The sequence below is a fragment of the Abramis brama genome (assembly GCF_963993115.1).
Source record: "Abramis brama genome assembly, chromosome: 5".
NCBI lineage: Eukaryota > Metazoa > Chordata > Actinopteri > Cypriniformes > Leuciscidae > Abramis > Abramis brama.
Genome location: NC_139967.1, coordinates 16,874,148 through 16,893,512, shown reverse-complemented (window position 1 = coordinate 16,893,512; position 19,365 = coordinate 16,874,148). Strand labels below are relative to the sequence as shown.

The 19,365-nt window shown below is 37.5% G+C and overlaps 1 protein-coding gene across 3 annotated transcripts in view; it reads left to right on the top strand.

Moving 5' to 3' along the window:
• Positions 1 to 19,365, top strand: part of slc4a5a (solute carrier family 4 member 5a) — a 39,900-nt gene that overhangs the window by 9,578 nt on the left and 10,957 nt on the right. For all 3 annotated transcript variants that reach the window (XM_084114189.1, XM_084114190.1, XM_084114188.1), the window contains exons 3-15: positions 434 to 661; positions 3,885 to 4,017; positions 4,745 to 4,905; positions 5,163 to 5,318; positions 6,791 to 6,883; positions 7,833 to 7,888; positions 15,895 to 16,052; positions 16,154 to 16,241; positions 16,391 to 16,545; positions 16,626 to 16,754; positions 17,337 to 17,511; positions 17,700 to 17,833; positions 18,044 to 18,315. In XM_084114189.1, the coding sequence (XP_083970315.1) occupies positions 434 to 661; positions 3,885 to 4,017; positions 4,745 to 4,905; positions 5,163 to 5,318; positions 6,791 to 6,883; positions 7,833 to 7,888; positions 15,895 to 16,052; positions 16,154 to 16,241; positions 16,391 to 16,545; positions 16,626 to 16,754; positions 17,337 to 17,511; positions 17,700 to 17,833; positions 18,044 to 18,315 (1,938 nt within the window). The remainder of the gene's footprint in view (positions 1 to 433; positions 662 to 3,884; positions 4,018 to 4,744; positions 4,906 to 5,162; positions 5,319 to 6,790; positions 6,884 to 7,832; positions 7,889 to 15,894; positions 16,053 to 16,153; positions 16,242 to 16,390; positions 16,546 to 16,625; positions 16,755 to 17,336; positions 17,512 to 17,699; positions 17,834 to 18,043; positions 18,316 to 19,365) is intronic.

Sequence of the window (19,365 nt, the reverse complement as noted above, 5' to 3'; positions counted from 1 at the left end):
ACTAAACAACTTCGAATTAAACTGTAGCGGTATCCGATTATAGATAGGCTAGATAGATTATAGATAGATCTGCCATTTTCCCTATGATCCTCCTCCTGCTTGTTTCTTCACCTGCAGAACTTCTGATGATTCGGCTGTGCAGTTTCGCCTGGCACTGAGCATGGGCTGGCATATGCAAATTTTTAGAGGCGTACATATTAATGATCCCATCGGTTTCGTCACAGTTGGTGTTATGTGGAGATTCGCCCGTTTTTCAGGGGTGTTTTTCAAAAACGAGATTTAAATAAGAAAGAGAAAACTATGGTGTTTGAGACTCACTGTATGTCATGTCCATGTACTGAACTCTTGTTATTTAACTATGCCAAGATAAATTCAATTTCACATTCTATGGCACCTTTAAGCTTCTTCTCATAGTGTGATTTGCCTCTCTCAGACCATCAATCCATCTATATTGGTGTTCCGGTCCCCCGTGGTTACCGTCGCAAACGCAGGCGGAGACGGTCGTCCATGTCGAGTCATGATGCAGATGTAGAACGAAGACTTCGGCACGACCATCACAGACAAGAACACTATCCTTGTGATGACAGAGACCGATATGATCTAGAGGCGGCAAACCTGGATCATCCAGAACACAGCCTGCCACCAGACATCAACAGAACCAGTGAGTCCTTGATCAGTTCTGAAACAGAGCTTGAAGTCATTCACATTAGTGATTAAAGTGTGTCCTATATATTACATCATATGATGATACTTGTGTCTTGTGACTGAGCAGGATAAAAAAAAGGAAACATTTCAGACCTTTCTACTTACTTTTTTATTGCCAGTATGATGACCCAAAAGACTGGTGACCCCACAAAAATAGGTAGTAGAATGTAGAATCACAATGGATTTTATATCCAAAAAGTGCAAAAAATGGGTTAAATTCAATGCCCTGTGAGGTAGTAGACTCAAGGAAATCTGAAAGAGACTTCCTATTCAAGAGGACTATATAGGGAGCAATACTGCCGTACATTTCTGTGTGTGTGTGTGTGTGTGTGTGTGTGTGTGTGTGTGTGTGTGTGAGTGAAATAGAGCTGTGCCTGGTTTATCGGATATACCCCACACCCTCACTCTCAATATCATGCTTTGCCGAGAGAAGGATAGTCTCGTCACTGCAAAACAGAAGACCATGAAAAACAATTATGGTGATGCATCTCTAAACATTCTAAACACACAAAGTTTGCAGTCAGCACAGAACAATGAAATAAGCAAACATTCAGAGGAAGCGCAACGCTCTTTCACTTCGTAATTTTATGCTAAATTAGCACACTAATAATATACTTATGTACAAAATGGGTATATTTGAAGTCAACATAACATTACATGCACTTTTAAATATATTTCTATTTAGCTTTAATTTATTTGTATTCAGTTAAAGTTTTAGTAATTTTAGCACTTATTTCAGTTAGTTGCCAATGCAACATTTCTTTTGATAGTTTTAGTTAACAATAACAACACTGATGCAAACAAACAGCTAAAAAAGGACTACAACTACCACAAGGATATCATTTTACTTGCTTGTCGAATTCTTGCTTGTCGATTTCTTTTACAGCATAAGTTGCTAGCGCTATTTGGTAGCAACTTATGTTGTAAAAGAAATCACTTTCGATGAATTAAGATAATTTATGACATGGGACAAAACATGAATGTTGAAACCATGGCGAATTATCCGTCCTGGGGTGCGTCTCCCAAAAGCATCCCTAGCCAACTATGTTCGCAAGTTCCGTTGTTATCAGCTTAGATCAATGAGTCGGTGTTTCCCGAAACCATCGTTCCAACCACACAACTTTGCAATGCTGTTTACGAATGTTCGTAGCTCTCGACATGATGTTTTATTAACAAAGTTCGGGAGGAGCACGTTCAGATAATTAACACGAGTGGAGAGCACTCAGCAATCAACGATAAGAGGTGTATATATATATATATTCAGCAGTCTCACCTTAATTCATTGACAGTTTAGCAGCATCCCTCCACCACCCCTTCTCCACACTTCTAGTCCTAACTATTTACATACGGTTGGGGGAGTACTCTGGGTTCGGGCCGAACTCCGAACTCCGAGCCCTCCCCCCGGACAGCACGCCAAATACGCGTTAAACTTTACTCCCTCTAATTGTATGTAAGTGTGAACTCGTGAACTGTAGTTAGCAGCAAAGTTTCTTGTTTGCATGACATGTGGGCTTAATAAATCCTTAATAAGTCTTGAGCAAAATAAGCAAGCTGACATTCAGTTCAGTCTGTGTCTTTTATTTAGAATATAAATGTCATTTACCTCTTTTTATTTGTCAAGAGATTTAAAGTGTCGTTTTTGAAGACTGCGCATGTACGAACGTGCTCTACTACGTAAGAACGAGCCTATGATTGAATCTGGAAATATAGCAAAATAACTGAGAAAAATGAGAAATAGTTCTCAGATGCCATGTCCGTAATTTATAGCAAAATGTCTATTAATTCGATCTCAAACAGATTCATTAAAATAAGTTATTACTCCAACAGGTGCGTGACATTCATTAACCTACGTGGTTGAACGACCAATTTACGACATTATGGTTTCGGGAAACAGTTGTGACTAGCTAGTTGATTTCTTCAACGATGCATCGTACTATGGTAGTTAACCAGCTAGTTACGTCATTGTAGCATATGGGAAACACACCCCTGTTTGGCTTACAAATACACATCATGACTAAGCAGCTTTATTACTGAAAATCTCCCATTTTTTAAACGCTATTTCCTCTGACATGGGCTAAAAAGGCCATAACCTCCTTTGCTGATGACATGGAACTCAATAGCTGATTGAAATTGCACCCTTTACTCCACTAATAATTCATTAATTGCGGGAATTCATTCGGCATGACCCTCACAGTGCATTATGGGTATTCTCTAGCCGCTAAGTGCGTAGATATATACAGTTGAGTGTACATTTTGGGATTGAATGAGTGCACTCGATAACGTCCACAATGGTTTCTGACACCACTACAAATGGCTGTCCCCTCAAATAGCACCCTATTTATGGGTATAGGGGCCGGTTTCTGACACAGCCAATGTTATTGATCTTTCCTGGCCTCACTTACAGCTGTGAGTCATTACACATTTGGCATTAAACTTCATTTCAGTCAACAGCTTCTTAGTAATCACTTTTTCATGTATCATATAGCTGAATTATGATTGAAGTGTCCATGACAGCAGGACAATTTGCATTCTTGCCTCTTGCCTTTTTAAATAAAACTCCTGTTTCTCTGTCAGCTGTGTTCTACGTGTTTAGTCTAACAATCTTCACATATAATAGACTGGAAGTTGATCGTTTTAAAGACACTTATGCTCTTTCACATCTTGACATCTATGGGCTTCTGTTCTTGAGTCATATCTTTAGTCCTCAGGAAGCCTCTGTGTGGATGAAACAGGCAGCAATGATCAAAACATAGTAAGAAATAAAGATGTACCTAACAGGTGTTAGAGCTGAGAAATGCTGAGCAAAGAAATGAAAACACAAAAAAGACCAGAAAGGCCTGGACTTTGCAACATGTTTCCTGGTATCACCTCAAACAAGCCCAGAAAAACAAGCACAGTGTGGATTCTCAGCTTCAGTCACAGCTCACAGATTTAGTCCTCACCCAGAAAATTAATGAACAATGGCTCATTGAACAATTAATCATCACAGCAATGTCTCAAACATACACAGTGGGGATCCTTGTTGTTTCTTCTTAACTTTTGAGCAAATACTTTCACTGTGTGTGCTGCTGCATTCCACTGCACTTTTTATTTTTGAAGGCTATCTCATTCTGATGTCTGACTGAGCGAGATCCAAGCAAAAAAGTTTTCAATCACTTTTTATCCTGTTCATTTCACAGTGTCCCCTGCAGCAGAACGACTGCGCTACATTTTAGGGGATGAGGAGGAGGCCATGCCCACACCCACTCTCTTCACTGAGATGGACACGCTACAACATGAGGGAGACGAGCTGGAGTGGAAAGAATCAGCAAGGTATAAAAACATAATCAAAAAGGCATCACAAAGGGCATCAGTCTTGCACCAATTGATCAATTCTGTGGCTCAGTGGTTTCAAAACAGTTATGTATCCACAAAGACACCATGCACGGTAATTACCATTTGATCATTATCATAAAAGTAAAACAATTCAAAATATTTTCTTTAATTTAAATAAAGCTGAAATAAAATGTAAAAATTAGGTGAAAAACTAATGCAAAAACGGCAATATAATTATTTAAAAAAAACTTGACAAAATGCAAAAGCCAAAAAATGACAAAGCAAAAAAAATTTAATGAAAATGAAAACAAAATATAACCTATATAAAAAAGCTCATTTTAAAATTCTAAAATAACTACTGATGTGATTAATTACTTCTAGTGAATATACTGAGCTGTAAATGAAATGTATGTTTATTTTGTCAGAATACACAGATATTTGTCATTTGTAACCATTATAAATGGTGCTTTTAGATTTTTAAAACTAAACATTTTAATGTAATATGGTTGGATATAATGCAATATTTATTTTTGGCCTATGGTCAATCAAGTTTGATTGATGGCCCTTTGTACTAAAAGGTTTAGGCACCTCTGCTCTAGTGAGACAGAAATTACACATTTCACCTTAAAACAAACAGCATCCTCATCAGAACGACATCAGAAACTTACATTTCCTTTTTTCTCTGCTTGACTTCAACTGTGTTTGTGACTGTGCATATCTGCAGGTGGGTTAAGTTTGAGGAAAAGGTCGAGGAGGGTGGGGAGAGATGGAGCAAACCCCACGTTTCCACGCTCTCCCTGCACAGCCTGTTTGAACTGCGGACATGCCTTCAGACAGGCACCGTGCTGCTGGACCTGGAGGGATATTCACTCCCACAGATAGTTGGTGAGCAATGACACTCTTTATTCTGAGTGCTTTTCATCTTATGGGAGGCTACTGATGTACTCTGAACAATCTAATCCTTTGTACAACAGATATCGTCTTGCATACTGAAGTGTAATTCATAAAAGGGTTTCTTTTTCATTGTTTTTTATTTTTATTTTGATGCATCATAATGTTTTTCTACAGTTTTTATGCATTTTGTTTTGCCACCAATGTACTTTTAAACTAAAGCAAACCACTTTAACTTTTGTCTCATGCAGATGACATCATCGACCGTCAGATAGAGGAAGGGTTGATCAGTCCTGATCTGAGAGATAAAATCAGCTTTGTTTTGTTGAGAAAGCACAGACATCAGACAAAGAAGCCAATCCATCGCTCCCTTGCGGATCTGGGCAAGTCTGGCTCTGGAGGCGCCAGTGAGTCTTCAATCTTTAAATGTTTTTGCATCTTAATGTAGAATGCAGCCTAATTGGTTAAAGGGATAGTTCACCCAAAAATGAAAATTGTGTCATCATTTACTCACCCTTAAGTTGTTCCAAACCTGTATGAGTTTCTGTTGACCACACTGAAGATATTTTGAAGAATGTTGGTAACCAGACAGTTGACAATAGCCAACTTTCATAGTAGGAAAAAAAAAAAATACTATGGAAGTCAATGGCTATCGTCTTTTGTGTTCAACAGAAGAAAGAAACTCATACAGGTTTGTAATTATGACAGAATTTTCATTTTTGGGTGAACTATCCCTTTAAAGGGGTCATATGACTATGATATATGATATCTAAAAAGAACATTATTTTGTGTATTTGGTTTAATGCAATGTGTTTACGCGGTTTTAGGTTAAAAAAAGTTATTATTTTACACATACCGTACATTAATGTTGCTCCTCTATGCCCCGCCTTTCTGAAACACTTCGATTTTTACAAAGCTCATCGTTCTGAAAAGCGCGGTGTTCTCTGATTGGCCAGCGATCCAGTCCATTGTGACTGGCCCGACTACCTTAAGTGTGTGACGGAAATGTCACACCCCTCACCATATTTGGAATATCAGCTCCCAAAGCAATAATGACAGGTGATAATGTCATAGACAGTAAAAGAAATGGACACAGCGACCCCATTGGATTCAACGGAGAAAAGTGAAGTCAATTAGAAGCACTCACTTCCAGAAGCAGAACACTATGTAAACATAAAACCATGTCTGCATTTGTGATCGTAGAAACGACAAACAAGCGATATATTGCTCAAAACTTGCGTTTGAATAGTCAGTAGCAAATTCTTAAAATATGAAAACATACTTACAGACTTTGAGCTTTGTAACTCTACAGATCTTATACATGCACAAACAGCTATAACGTTATAACACACAGAAAAAGGAAAAAAAAGAAATCGCTTCATATGACCCCTTTAATGGTCTTAAAATGACAGTTAATCCCAAAATGATCATTATCTACTCACACTTATATTGTGTAAACTCTTGCAAAAAACTAAATAAGTTTATCAGCAGAGCATTCAGGCCACTATCTTCCATAATGAGAGCAAAGCAGATGTAAAACTCTGAAAAGGACAAAAATAAAGGAAGCACAAAAACACAAAACTTCATCCTTTTTGGAACTTTACAGCCACTAGTCATCATCCACTTTCGTTGTTTAGACTGACAAGCCCATTGTTAAATTCAACCTGAGCATAAATAAGATCACATGGGCTTCAAGTGACATGAGGGTGAGTAGGTCATGACAGACTTTTTGGTGAACAATCCCAATCCCATTTTAATTCTTTTAGTGGGTTCTTTCACTGCTCTTTTTACACAGTTCATTAACATCAGCCTATTAGAAAAACATTGTCAGCTTAATAGGTAATTTAAAAAAAAAAGTAATGTTGTTTGTCTCTCATAGCTCGGAGCCCAGCCCGAACTCCTGGCACTGGAGCAAATTTTAATCGCTCTACAGAAGATCTGCGTAGCAAGCAAGCAAACTATGGCCGACTACGTGAGTCTTTGCACCTCTTTTAATCCTTTTTTTTAATCATTATTGTATATTCTGGTAATGCCACAGCTGGTTGAAGGAAGAAAAGAAAGCTAGATTTAATTTCAGCAGTCCTTTATTTACAGTTTACTTAACACAGCACTCAGGATTCTCTGGATCAAAACATGGATGGAACAACTTTACACTACCAAACTACCGAACAAAGACTGACAGAAAGCAAGCTCATTTTATACAATACCAAAGCAGTCAAAGCAATGATTAACAGGTGTTCAACTAAATCAGTAACCTAAGCAACAAACACAGCAAACAAACAGGTGGGAAAACTGGAACCAGGGAAACATGCGCAAAACACAGGAAAACAGCACATAACCCTGACAGGAAACACTTTACAATAAGGTCCCATTAGTTAACATTAGTTAATGCATTAACTAACAATGAGCAATACATTGTTACGGTATTTATTAATCTTTTTTTAACGTTAGTTAATAAAAAATAGGACTGTTCATTGTTAGTTCATGTTAGCTCACTTCAGGTCCATTAAATAATATTAACAGATACAGCTTTTGATTTTAATAATGTATTAGTAAATGTTGAAATTAACATTAACTAAGATTACTATTTTTCATGGTTAGTTCATGAACTGAACTGAACTGTATTCATCTAGAAAGTGTCTGTGATCTTTGGGTTTGGTTAAAAGCAATTAAAGAGTTAATTCTGCCTAGGATAATGTGGTTGATCAACATGTTGTTTTTCAATTTGCATTTTTATAGACAGGTTTTTCATTAGAGCTGTCCAGAAAGAGTAGATTTTTAATTAGATAGTGAGTGATGCTAGATTAGTTGTTAAATAGCTAGTCAGCTTTATATCATGTTGGAGTAAGACTTAAATATTTATCATTTTGATGAAATATTTGTAATTGCATTTCTGTGTATATTTGTACCTGTGTCCGCAGGCCACGCTCAAAGCAGGAGCATGAATGACATTGCAGACTCACCAAGCACAGACCAGGTGAGTCACATGTTATCACAATGTGTCTTTATCTGTAATAGAAAGCCACAATTTGACAAGGCACAACAGCGATTATATTGTTCACAATCTTCACAGATATTTTGTATTTGGTTTGATACTATTTTTAGCTGCCGTGTCCAGTTTTCCACACTGACTTGACTGACAAATTCAGACAGATTCTAGAAATCAATGCTTTTTCTGCTTTCTTTATCATCAACATATTGGAAATTGATGAATAACTTAAATCAACACAATTTATATATTTTTTCTTAATATAAAAAGGTATATTCTTATAGTTGACCATGATTTCACCATGTTTTGAGGTCACAGAAAGTTAGTTCTGTAGTCCTTCAGATTCATCACCAAAATGAGAAATTCCTGCCATTATAAACTTTCCATATTTTGATGGAGACATTTTATAAATTTGATAGTTTAATCAATTTTTTATTTTGATAAATGTATTTGATAGTTTATTTTGTTGAAACTGTGCTTGTACTAAAAAGTAAACTTAGCAGCATATTATGATAGAGATTGCTGTGTGTGTGTGTGTGTGTGTGTGTGTGTGTGTGTGTGTGTGTGTGTGTGTGTGTGTGTGTGTGTGTGTGGTTCTGCCGATCTGATGAGATGTGCATTGCCGTGGCCTGGTGTCTAGGTCAGTATTGATCTGCCATTGGTAAAATGTGCCATCTGACCGTGTGGTCCTCGTGCTAAGTTCTCACATGCAGAGAGATACCCGGGAGCTGCGGTCTGTTCCCTTTGGAAAAATAGTGTCACTGTTTCCATCTTTTTTTCATGTGCACACAATGTATAAGGCTATAGCCACCAGTTACAACACTCATTTATTACTGTCCTGCTTTGTTTATGAAGATGTATTGTAACTGGAACGTGTTAATTATTTTTTTCTTTTAATTGTAACTCATATCTTTGCTTGTTAGTCTTGTCTGAACAAAAAGCTCCCATTAGCTGGACTAAAACAATAATAACAACATGATTTTGACCCTAAGACTATATACAGTTTGAAATTATTCAACCCCCATTGAAAATCAAGTTTACTGGCAAAATGTACAGATTTTCTTCTGTTTGCAATGAACAAATCAAACAAAAGTAATTGAAATAGCTGGTTTCCCCAAATTCAACTGAAAATGCAACTTTTAATGACTTATGCAGTCCTCTCAATGGCAAGCATCTTTAGTACTTAGTAGAACACCCTTTTGCTGTTATGACCTGCTGAAAATGAGATGTATAACCAGACACCAGCTTTTGGCAGCGTTTCTGAGGAATCTTAGCCCATTCCTCATCAGCAATGGCCTCCAGTTCAGTAATATTCTTGGATTTTCGTGCTGCAGCCGCCGCCTTCAAATCCCACCTGAGATTTTCTGTGGGGTTGAAGGTCAGGTGACTGTGATGGCCACTGTAGAATTTCCCAGGACTTCTTTTGCACCCAAGCCTTGGTGGAATTTGAGGAATGCTTGGGATCATTGTCTTGTTGGAAGGTCCAATGACACCCAGGCTTCAGCTTCCTCACTGAAGGCATGACGTTTTCTCCTAGGATTTCCTGATACTTCAATGAATCCATCTTGCCTTCCACTTTGCAGGTTTCCAGTGCCAGAGGATGCAAAGCAGCTCCAGAGCATCACAAGCCACCACCATGCTTAACTGTAGACAGAGTGTTTTTTTCAGCATATGCTTCATTCTTCTTCCTCCAGACATACCGCTGATCCATAGGGCCGACAAATTCCAGTTTTGTTTCATCGCTCCACAGAACAGAATCCCAAAACCTATGTGGCTTATCTATATAATTTTTGAGCAAATTGGAGCCAACTTTTTTGTGCTTTTGGGTCAGAAGTGGTGTACGTCTTGGAGTTCTAGCATGTGTTTAGTACGCTCCTTACTGTGCAAGCTGAAACCTCAAGTCTTGCTGCAGGTCTTTTGCAGTCACTCGAGGGTTTTTCTGAACCTGCCTTCTCAGAAATCTGGTTGCAGCCGTATATGGCTTCCTTTTTCTGCCCCATCCAGGTAGTGTAACCACTGTTCTTTTAACTTTGAACTTGCGAACTATGCTTCCAACAGTGTCTCTAGGAACATTTATTGCCTTCGCTCTCTTTTTGTATCCTGTTCCTTATTTGTGATGGACGATGATATCTTCTCTAAACTTTTTGGACCATTCTTTTGACTTGGACTTGACTTGGATATTTCTAACATGCAGTCAAACGTGACACTCAACAAACTTGGCCAGTTCAGACATGAGTTTTAGCTCAAGCACACCTGGTGCAACTAATGAAGCCCTTGATTAGTTGCATCAGGTGTGCTTGAGACAACACCTGTTTTGCAGATGTGTGCTTTTGTGAGGGATTATATTCAGGGGGTTGATTCATTTTGAGACTGCAGAAGTCATTAAAGGTGACATTACAGGTGAATTTGGGAAAACCACTTGAAACATTTGTTGTGTTGAGCTATTTCAATTACTTTTGTTTGATTTGTTCTGTAGATTTTGCCAATAGACCTGATTTGCAATGGAGTTTGAATAATTTTGATTACAACTGTATGAAGACAAGCAGAAAACATTTAACAGTCTTTGTGATATACTGAAACTAAACTTTAAATTTATAAACAGAATCTGTAGTCGAGGATAATTATTATGAGCATATTTCAATACAACACAAAAAGTTATTGATTAAAACGTTTACACTACTACTCAAAAGTTTGGTGTCAGTAAGATTTTATTTTTTTTTTTTTTTAAGAAATCAATCAATCAGGATGCACTAAATTGATCAAAAGTGACAGTAAAGACATTTATGTTTCAAAAGATTTCAAATAAATGCTGTTCTTTTGAACTTTCTATTCATCAAAGTATTATGAACAAATATATCGTTTTTTTATACAAAATATTAACACCACAACTTTTTTTTTTTTTTTTTAACGTTATAATAAGAACCATAATAATAAGAAATATTTCTTGAGCACCAAATCAGCATTTAAGAATGATTTCTAAAGATTCATAAAGACTGTGATGGCTGCTGAAGATTTAGATTTGCCGTCACAAGAATTACATTTTAAACTACATTAAAATGATTAATCAAATGCAACCTTGGTGAGCATAAGAGCTTTTTGAATGGTAAATCCTTTTGTAAATCATTGAAATAATTATTGTACATTTATTTCTAGACATTCATGTTTAAATACAAGCTTGTTGTAGAAATAGGAAAACCTTATTTCACTGCCTCAAAAGGCTGTCTGTATAAATTGTAGAACTTCAAAACTAATTTAATGGAAAAAATATAAAACATTGTTTGTTATCCATAAAACTCTGCTGTTATCCAAAGAAGTTAGATATTTCGTTTTTGGAATATAGGCCTTAACACCTTGAGCTTTGTCTGCCAGATAACCTATCCTTTCTAAACTCTCTCTATTCATATGCATCTCTCATGTACAATGTGCAGTTGATATATAATCCTTCCACGTAAATGGCGTAACACCGGGGACGGATGCTTGGTTTACAATTTGTTCAAAGGAAGATAAGAATAAAGCTAATCTAAATCCAGACTGCACTTTACTCAAGGGCTTCATACGGAATTGTGCTGTCTTCGAAGTGATTAAGCCTGAAGACTTTTTTTTTGTTTTCAGGAAGTTTAGAATAGTACAAGTGAGTGTGTGTGTTTCACACAGAGTGAACAACAATAAATCAACTGTGTTAATGTGCAGTTCCAGATTTTTGGCACAAAGAATTTCTGATAAAAGAGCAGTAATATAATATACCAAATATATAACAATAATAAATTATATATCCTCATGAGTCATATAGTCATCTTAATGTTGTCTTATTTTCCTGGTTAAATAAACATTACAAAAAAAAGGAGAAAACAAATTCAATTCTATTTTGTGTTCATTAAGCCTAACAATACTATGAAATTAATGTTCTTTTTATGAAAACCAAGTACAAATCTCATCAAGTCAGTGTTTAAGCATTTTTACATTTATTCCAAAATAATAACTAAAGGCAGTAACCATTTAAACAATATGTTGTTATTTGTGAACTGATGTTCAACTGTTCTTTTTAATAGTCAACATATAACATAGCCAAAACATAGCCTGATGGACTTGTTCTCAAGCCACTTCTTGGTTGTCTTTGCAATTTGGGCAGGATCACTGTCTCATTCAAAAATAACATCTGATCATTCCTCTTTAGATAACAACTTTTCATTTGTGGGAAGCAAGCCATTCTGCAATATTCTCCTGCACTCCAAAGCATTAAATGACTTTTCACAGTGAAGTAGCTCAGCAATACCAGCAGCTAAATAGGCTCCCCACACAATGACACCTCTTCCTCCATGCTTCACTGTGGTGGAGGTGCAATTATTAATATATTTCTCAACAGATTTTCAAAGACACTGTTCTGGAGCATCACCATGCAACTCGTGTTTCATTGTGATTTACCACTCCACACACAACTTCCCATATTTTGTCAAAAACTTCATTCTGTCTTTGATGTTTTTTCTGAGAATCAATGTAATGTAAGTAATGCATTTGCTTAAATGTAGCTGATTTCCAGACCAATAATTTGTGGTTAAGACAAATAAAAGCTTAGTGTTTAGCCATTTTGGGCTGGCCCATTTTTTTGCCCAGATAAAAACATATGTTTTATGAGAGGAAAAAATTACTATGTAAGGGTATGTAAATGTGACAGAACTTAAGGGTTAAATGACAACTTGATGGTCCTATGATGGAATAGAAGAGTTAAATGACAACATAAGGGTTCTATGATATAACAGAAGGGTTAAATAGCAAAATAAAGGTTCTGTGATGGAAAATAAAGGTTTAATGATATCATAGGTCATGTGATGGAATAGAAGAGTTAAAGGAACACTTCGACTTTTTGGGACTTTAGCTTATTCACCGTATCCCCCAGAGTTATCTAAGTCCATATATACCTTTTTCATCTCTGTGCGTGCTGTAAGTCTGTTTGACGCACCCACCGCTTGCCTAGCTTAGCACAAAGACTGGATGTAAATGGCTACAGCTAGCATACTAATCCCAATAAATGACAAAATAAAGCCAACATTTTCCTATTTACATGTTGTGATTTGTATAGTCACAGTGTGTACAAATAACAAGGTCATATGAGACACAACCATTTTTTTAAACGTTTAAATACTGGGAACTATTTTCTCAGAAGGCGAAGCACTGTTACTTGGGCGGAGTGATTAGCGCAGCACCCGAGAAGCACAGTTGCACAATTTTAACCCCCGCCAAATTATTGTCTCATATGACCTTGTTTAACGTCTCTCAAACAATCAAATAAACACTGCAGACTAGAATCATCCTTTGGATGTAAAGGAACATAACACTGAGTATCATCTGCATAGCAGTGGTATGATACATTATATTTGCTACAAATAGTATACAGCGGAAGCATGTATAAGGAAAATAAAACAGGACCCAAGATCGAGCCCTGCGGTACCCCATATAAAACTGGTGCACAAGGTGATAAGTAATTGCCTGTCTCTACTGAGAAGGTTCAATCCTTTAAATATGAAGCAAACCAATTCAAAACACAACCTTGGATCCCAATTTGCTGTAAACGATTTAAAAGAATGCCATGATCGAGAGTCTTGAATGCCGCGCTAAGATCCAGCAGAATTAAAACAGCACATTTACCAGAATCGACAATCAGAAATAAGTCATTTAGTACTTTAAGCAGTGCAGACTCTGTACTGTGCTGTGATCTGAAACCAGACTGATATTTATCCAAAATACCATTTTCCTGTAAGAAGGAAGAAAGCTGATTAAACACAACCTTCTCCAAAACTTTTGATAAAAATGGCAATTTAGAGATGGGGCGATAGTTATTCAAAACTGTTGGATCAAAGTTTGTTTTTTTGAGCTGCGGCTGAACAATGGCATGTTTAAAATGAGATGGAACTATCCCACTAATTAAGCTACTATTGATTATTGACAATAAGCTAGGAGTAATAGAATCAAGTATATCTGATAAAAGGCGAGGATAAACAACATCCAGTGAGCAAAAGGTGAACTTCATTTGTCGAAAAATTTGTTGCAGATGACTATGAGACACTAGAGAAAACTCAGATAAATTTGTTAAAATCTGTGACGATGTTGACTGAAGTAGGTCCAAAGAAGAATCCAAAAAACATGATCTTATAGCATCAATTTTGTTGCAAAAAAACTTTAGGAAGTTTTCACAGGCCATAGGAGAGGGATCAGGATATAAATTAGAAATCGGATTCAGCACATTATTTATAGTATTAAATAGTATTTTTGGGCTGTGTGCATTTTAAGCGATGAGCTCTGAAAAATATTTTGCTTTTGCGAACTTAACAACTTTTTGATATTGGATCATACAATCTCTAACACATTCATAAGATATTTGTAATTTGTCCCTCTTCCACTTCCTTTCTGCTTTTCTCCATTTTTGTCTAATAGCCCTAGTATCATCATTAAACCAAGGGTGTGCACAACTTCTAGTTCTCTTCAATTTAAACGGGGCAACGACATCCAGTATGTTTGAACATAACATATTGAACATATTCACTAGCTCATTTGGGTTTGCTCCAAGACAGTTTGACTCAATTTCGTGAGTTTTTGGGGAACTAATATAAGCATCCAGGAATTTTTCAGATGTAGATGAGTTAAAAGAATGAGCATACCGGGCTACCGGCACATAGAGTGGTTCAGGGCTAGGAACATCTATATTAAAAGAAATAATCTTATGATCAGACAGAAAAAATTCTTTGATAACTACGTTGCTGACTGAAAAGCCATATGATAAGATCAAATCAAGTGTGTGCCCTTGTTTATGAGTAGGACCAAGAACAGACTGTGTAAGATTAAAAATATCAATAGTTTGTAGAAATTCTTTAACCATAGGTTTAGAAGGACAACAAACATGTATATTAAAATCGCCCAATGTCAAAATCCTATCTGCATTTGGCACAACAGAGGATAAAAAAATCAGAAAATTCACTTATAAAATCCTTATTATACTTCGGGGGTCTGTAAACTAATATACATAAAATTGAATTACAGCCATCCTTCTTAAATAGCTGTGCTTCAAAACTGGAAAACAATTCTGTGGCAGATAGACGGCATTTGAATTTATCTCTATAAATAGTAGCTAAGCCCCCACCACGACCAACTGACCGTGTTGTGTTAAAAAATGTATAGTCTATAGGACAAACTTCAGTGAGTGGACCAAGTTCACCGGCATTTAGCCACGTCTCAGTCATAAACAAAAAGTCAAGCCCAAGAGACAGAATATGTTCATTGATTGTGAATGTCTTGTTTGAGGTCGATCTTACATTTAGTAACGCCATCTTCACTTCAGTGCAGTCTGTTTCCAGATATGTGGATTGATGGTAGCGTGCTTTAAGATTGTGTTGATGCTGCAACGGCAAGGAATAATCCAATGAACGAAGGTTGCAGAGATTTGCTCTATTTGTTAGTGACAACATGAGGGTCCTGTGATGGAATAGAAGGGTTAGTGACAACATGAGGGTCCTGTGATGGAATAGAAGGGTTAATGACAACATGAGGGTCCTGTGATGGAATAGAATAGTTAAATGACAACATGAGGGTCCTGTGATGGAATAGAACGGTTAATGACAACATGAGGGTCCTGTGATGGAATAGAACGGTTAATGACAACATGAGGGTCCTGTGATGGAACAGAAGAGTTTAATCAGGGGTTCTTAACTCTGGCCCTTGAAGTCCACTTTCTTGCAGAGTTTAGCTCCAACCTTGATCAAACTCACCTGCCTGTAACTTTCTAGTAATCCAGAGGACCTTGATTGGCTTGTTCAGGTGTTTGATTAGGGTTGGAGCAGAACTTTGCAGGAAAGTGGACCTCGAGGGCCAGAGTTGAGAGCCCCTGAGTTAAATGACAATAAGGGTCCTGTGATGGAACAGAAAGGTTAAAGGACAGCACATGGGTCCTTTTGTACTTACAAAATCATTTTATGTTATTTTTTCTTTACTCACTTTGATTTCAGCTGAAGAACAAGTTCATGAAGAAAATCCCCAGAGATGCAGAGGCATCCAATGTTCTGGTGGGAGAAGTGGACTTCTTAGATAAACCCTTTGTTGCCTTCGTTCGGCTGTCTCAGGCCACTACTCTTGGGGGTCTGACGGAAGTCCCAGTGCCCACCAGGTAACAGTTTTGCACATTAAAAACTCACATTATGTCTTTAAAAAGATCATGGAAAATGTTAAATGAACTAAAGCTTTGAACATACATCTCTTAATGGACAGGTTCCTGTTTGTGCTACTTGGGCCTCCTGGTAAAGCCAAATCTTACAATGAGATTGGACGGGCCATTGCCACTCTCATGGTGGATGATGTAAGTTTGATTGATTTGTTATGCAGTTAATATTTTTCTTTACTTATCTTTAATGTTCAATTCTTCCAGATAAACTTGGATAAAAAGATAAACTCATACATTGCCCTTTAAAGTGATCCAAATATTTATTTCCTCTGTTTTATCCACAGCTCTTCAGTGATGTAGCATATAAAGCCAGGGATCGGGAGGATCTGATTGCTGGAATTGATGAGTTCCTGGACGAGGTGATTGTACTTCCTCCTGGAGAATGGGACCCCAAAATTCGCATAGAACCTCCCAAAAAAATTCCCTCAGCAGACAAAAGGTAAAGCTCATTCTTCTTCTGTATCTTTGTTCGGCCCATATGCTTCACATCTTTACATTCCTCTTTGTTTCTCTGAAAAGGAAGTCTGTGTTTAACCTCAATGAGCTGGGTCAGATGAACGGGACAGCAGGCGGCGGTGGGGCTGCTGGTGAGGATGAGGAAATGCCTGTTCCACATGAACTTGGCGAAGAATTGGCATTTACGGGGAGGTGGGTGTGTGAATACACTGACTGACATAATTAGGCACCATCCATCCATCCATTTTAATTCTGCCTTATATTTGCCACCTCAATTCAAATTCAGCTTAAATTCAGGAATTTAATTGAAATTTAAATGACAACCACAATTTAGTTCTGAATTGCGCACAGCCCTACCAACTGAGTGTACGGCACATTTACATTTGCCTGTTGATCTTAAAGACCCAAAGTTCTTGTACTTCGACCTTGCAGAGTCTCTAAATCACTTCGGCTGAAAGACTCTTGGGTATAGCTTTTGGGTATAGCTTGAGTTTTAAAGTGTTCTTTTATCTGTCTCTACAAATAATTGAAAGATACTTCAGAGCTCCAAGGTTTAAGAGAGTTTGTATCTTAATCAATATGTCGAAAAGGACAAATGTAATGTGCTTTTTGGCACTTGGGCTAGAGAGGGTATGTGAGGACTTAGAGATAGAAAATTGGTGCCATTGCTCAATGCTAATATTTAAGATAGATCTTGCCTCTGTCTGTCTAATACAAGCTAAAGAGGATAAGTCACTGATGAATAATGGATTAACATCTATGTTTACGGGGCAGGTTCTGTGGTGGCCTTTTCCTTGACATCAAGAGGAAGATCCCCTGGTACCCGAGCGACTTTTATGAAGGCATCCACATTCAGTCCATCTCTGCGGTGCTCTTCATCTACCTGGGCTGCATAACCAATGCAATCACCTTTGGGGGGCTTCTAGGGGATGCCACAGACAATTACCAGGTACACTTCGCAGTTTTCTACTCGACACTGAACATGACAGTTTGCTTAAAGTTGCATGTCATCATCTTTTATGGAGCATTTAACAAGGACGCTTGTGACGTAGCTTCATCTATAGCCCTTTTCTTTTCTGTCCCTCTCTTTCTCACCTTGTTTCCTTGTCTCTCTCTCCCTGTTTAACTGTCTGTCAGGGTGTGATGGAGAGTTTTTTGGGCACCGCTCTAGCTGGAACGGTTTTCTGCTTGTTTAGCGGTCAACCTCTCATTATTCTCAGCTCAACAGGCCCCATCCTCATCTTTGAGAAACTGCTTTATGAATTCAGCAAGTGAGAGAGCCATTCGCACCAATCCATCATAATTTCACAGTCTATTATTGAGGACAAAAAAAGAACAGCCTTGATTGCTCACTTTCATCATGTGAAAGACCCTCATAAATCTTCTCTCTTAGTCTTCACTGATGCAAATATTGCTCTCTTGTGTTCACTGCCCTTGTATTTAACTCTTTTTGTTTTTTCTTTAAACTTTCTTTTCGTCAGGAATAATGGGATTGATTACATGGAGCTTAGGCTGTGGATCGGAATGCACTCCTGCGTGCAGTGTTTGCTCCTGGTCGTCACGGATGCCAGTTACATCATAAAGTACATGACGCGCTTCACGGAGGAAGGCTTCTCTAGCCTCATCTCCTTCATCTTCATCTCTGATGCCATCAAGAAGATGGTGGGATCCTTTAAATACTATCCCATCAACACTGACTTCAAACCAGACTACGTTACGGCCTACAAGTGCGAGTGTGTGGCGCCAGATCCGAGTAAGTCCATTCTTGGCGTAGAGCACATCAAGTGAATCATCATCTGAAATGGAGAACTAATTGTGGAATAAATTGGATGTAGAGCAAATTTACCTTAATTTAGTGTGTCAAGATTTACACATGAAGAACAAATGGTAACAATTTACAATACGGTGCAATTAGTTAACATTACAAAAATCAAAATTCTGTCAGTAATTACTCACCCTCATGTTGTTCCAACCCCATAAGACTTTCGTTCATCTTTGGAACACAAATTAAGATATTTTTGATGAAATCTGAGAGCTGGCTCACTCCTTCATAGGCTGTAAGGTAATTGATATCTGCCATCCCAGAAAAGTTAGTAAAGACATTGTTAAAATAGTCCAAGTGACTACAGTGGCTCAACCTTTTTATCAAGTAAGTTCATCAAGTGACGAGAATACTTTTTGTGCACAAAAATAACGACTTTATTCAACTATTCATTTTCTTTTGTGTGGGCCTCTGAGTGAGCTCACATAGTGTAACAGCGCAGCGCTTCTGTGTTGTACGTCAGAACGTAGGCTCACTATTGGCCAGCATCACACGCATCACACACATGACCAGTGTCGGCCATTAGTGAGCCTACGTTCTGACGTACAACCCAGAAGCGCTGCGCTGTTACACTACGTCAGCAGCTTAGGAGAATGACATGGAAGAGAAGAGATGGTTGAATAAAGTCGTTTTTTTTTTTTTTTTTTTGCACAAAAAGTATTCTCGTCACTTGATAAACTTACTTGATAAAAAGGTTGAGCCACTGTAGTCAGTCACTTGGACTGTTTTAACGATGTCTTTACTAACTTTTCTGGGATGGCAGATATCAATTACCTTGCAGCCTATGAAGGAGTGATCCAGCTCTCAGATTTCATCAAAAATATCTTAATTTGTGTTCCGAAGATGAACGAAAGTCTTATGGGGTTGGAACAACATGAGGGTGAGTAATTACTGACAGAATTTTCATTTTTGGGTGAACTAACCCTTTAAGGCATTATGAATCATGAACTAATTTAAAAAATATACTATTGTTCATTGTAA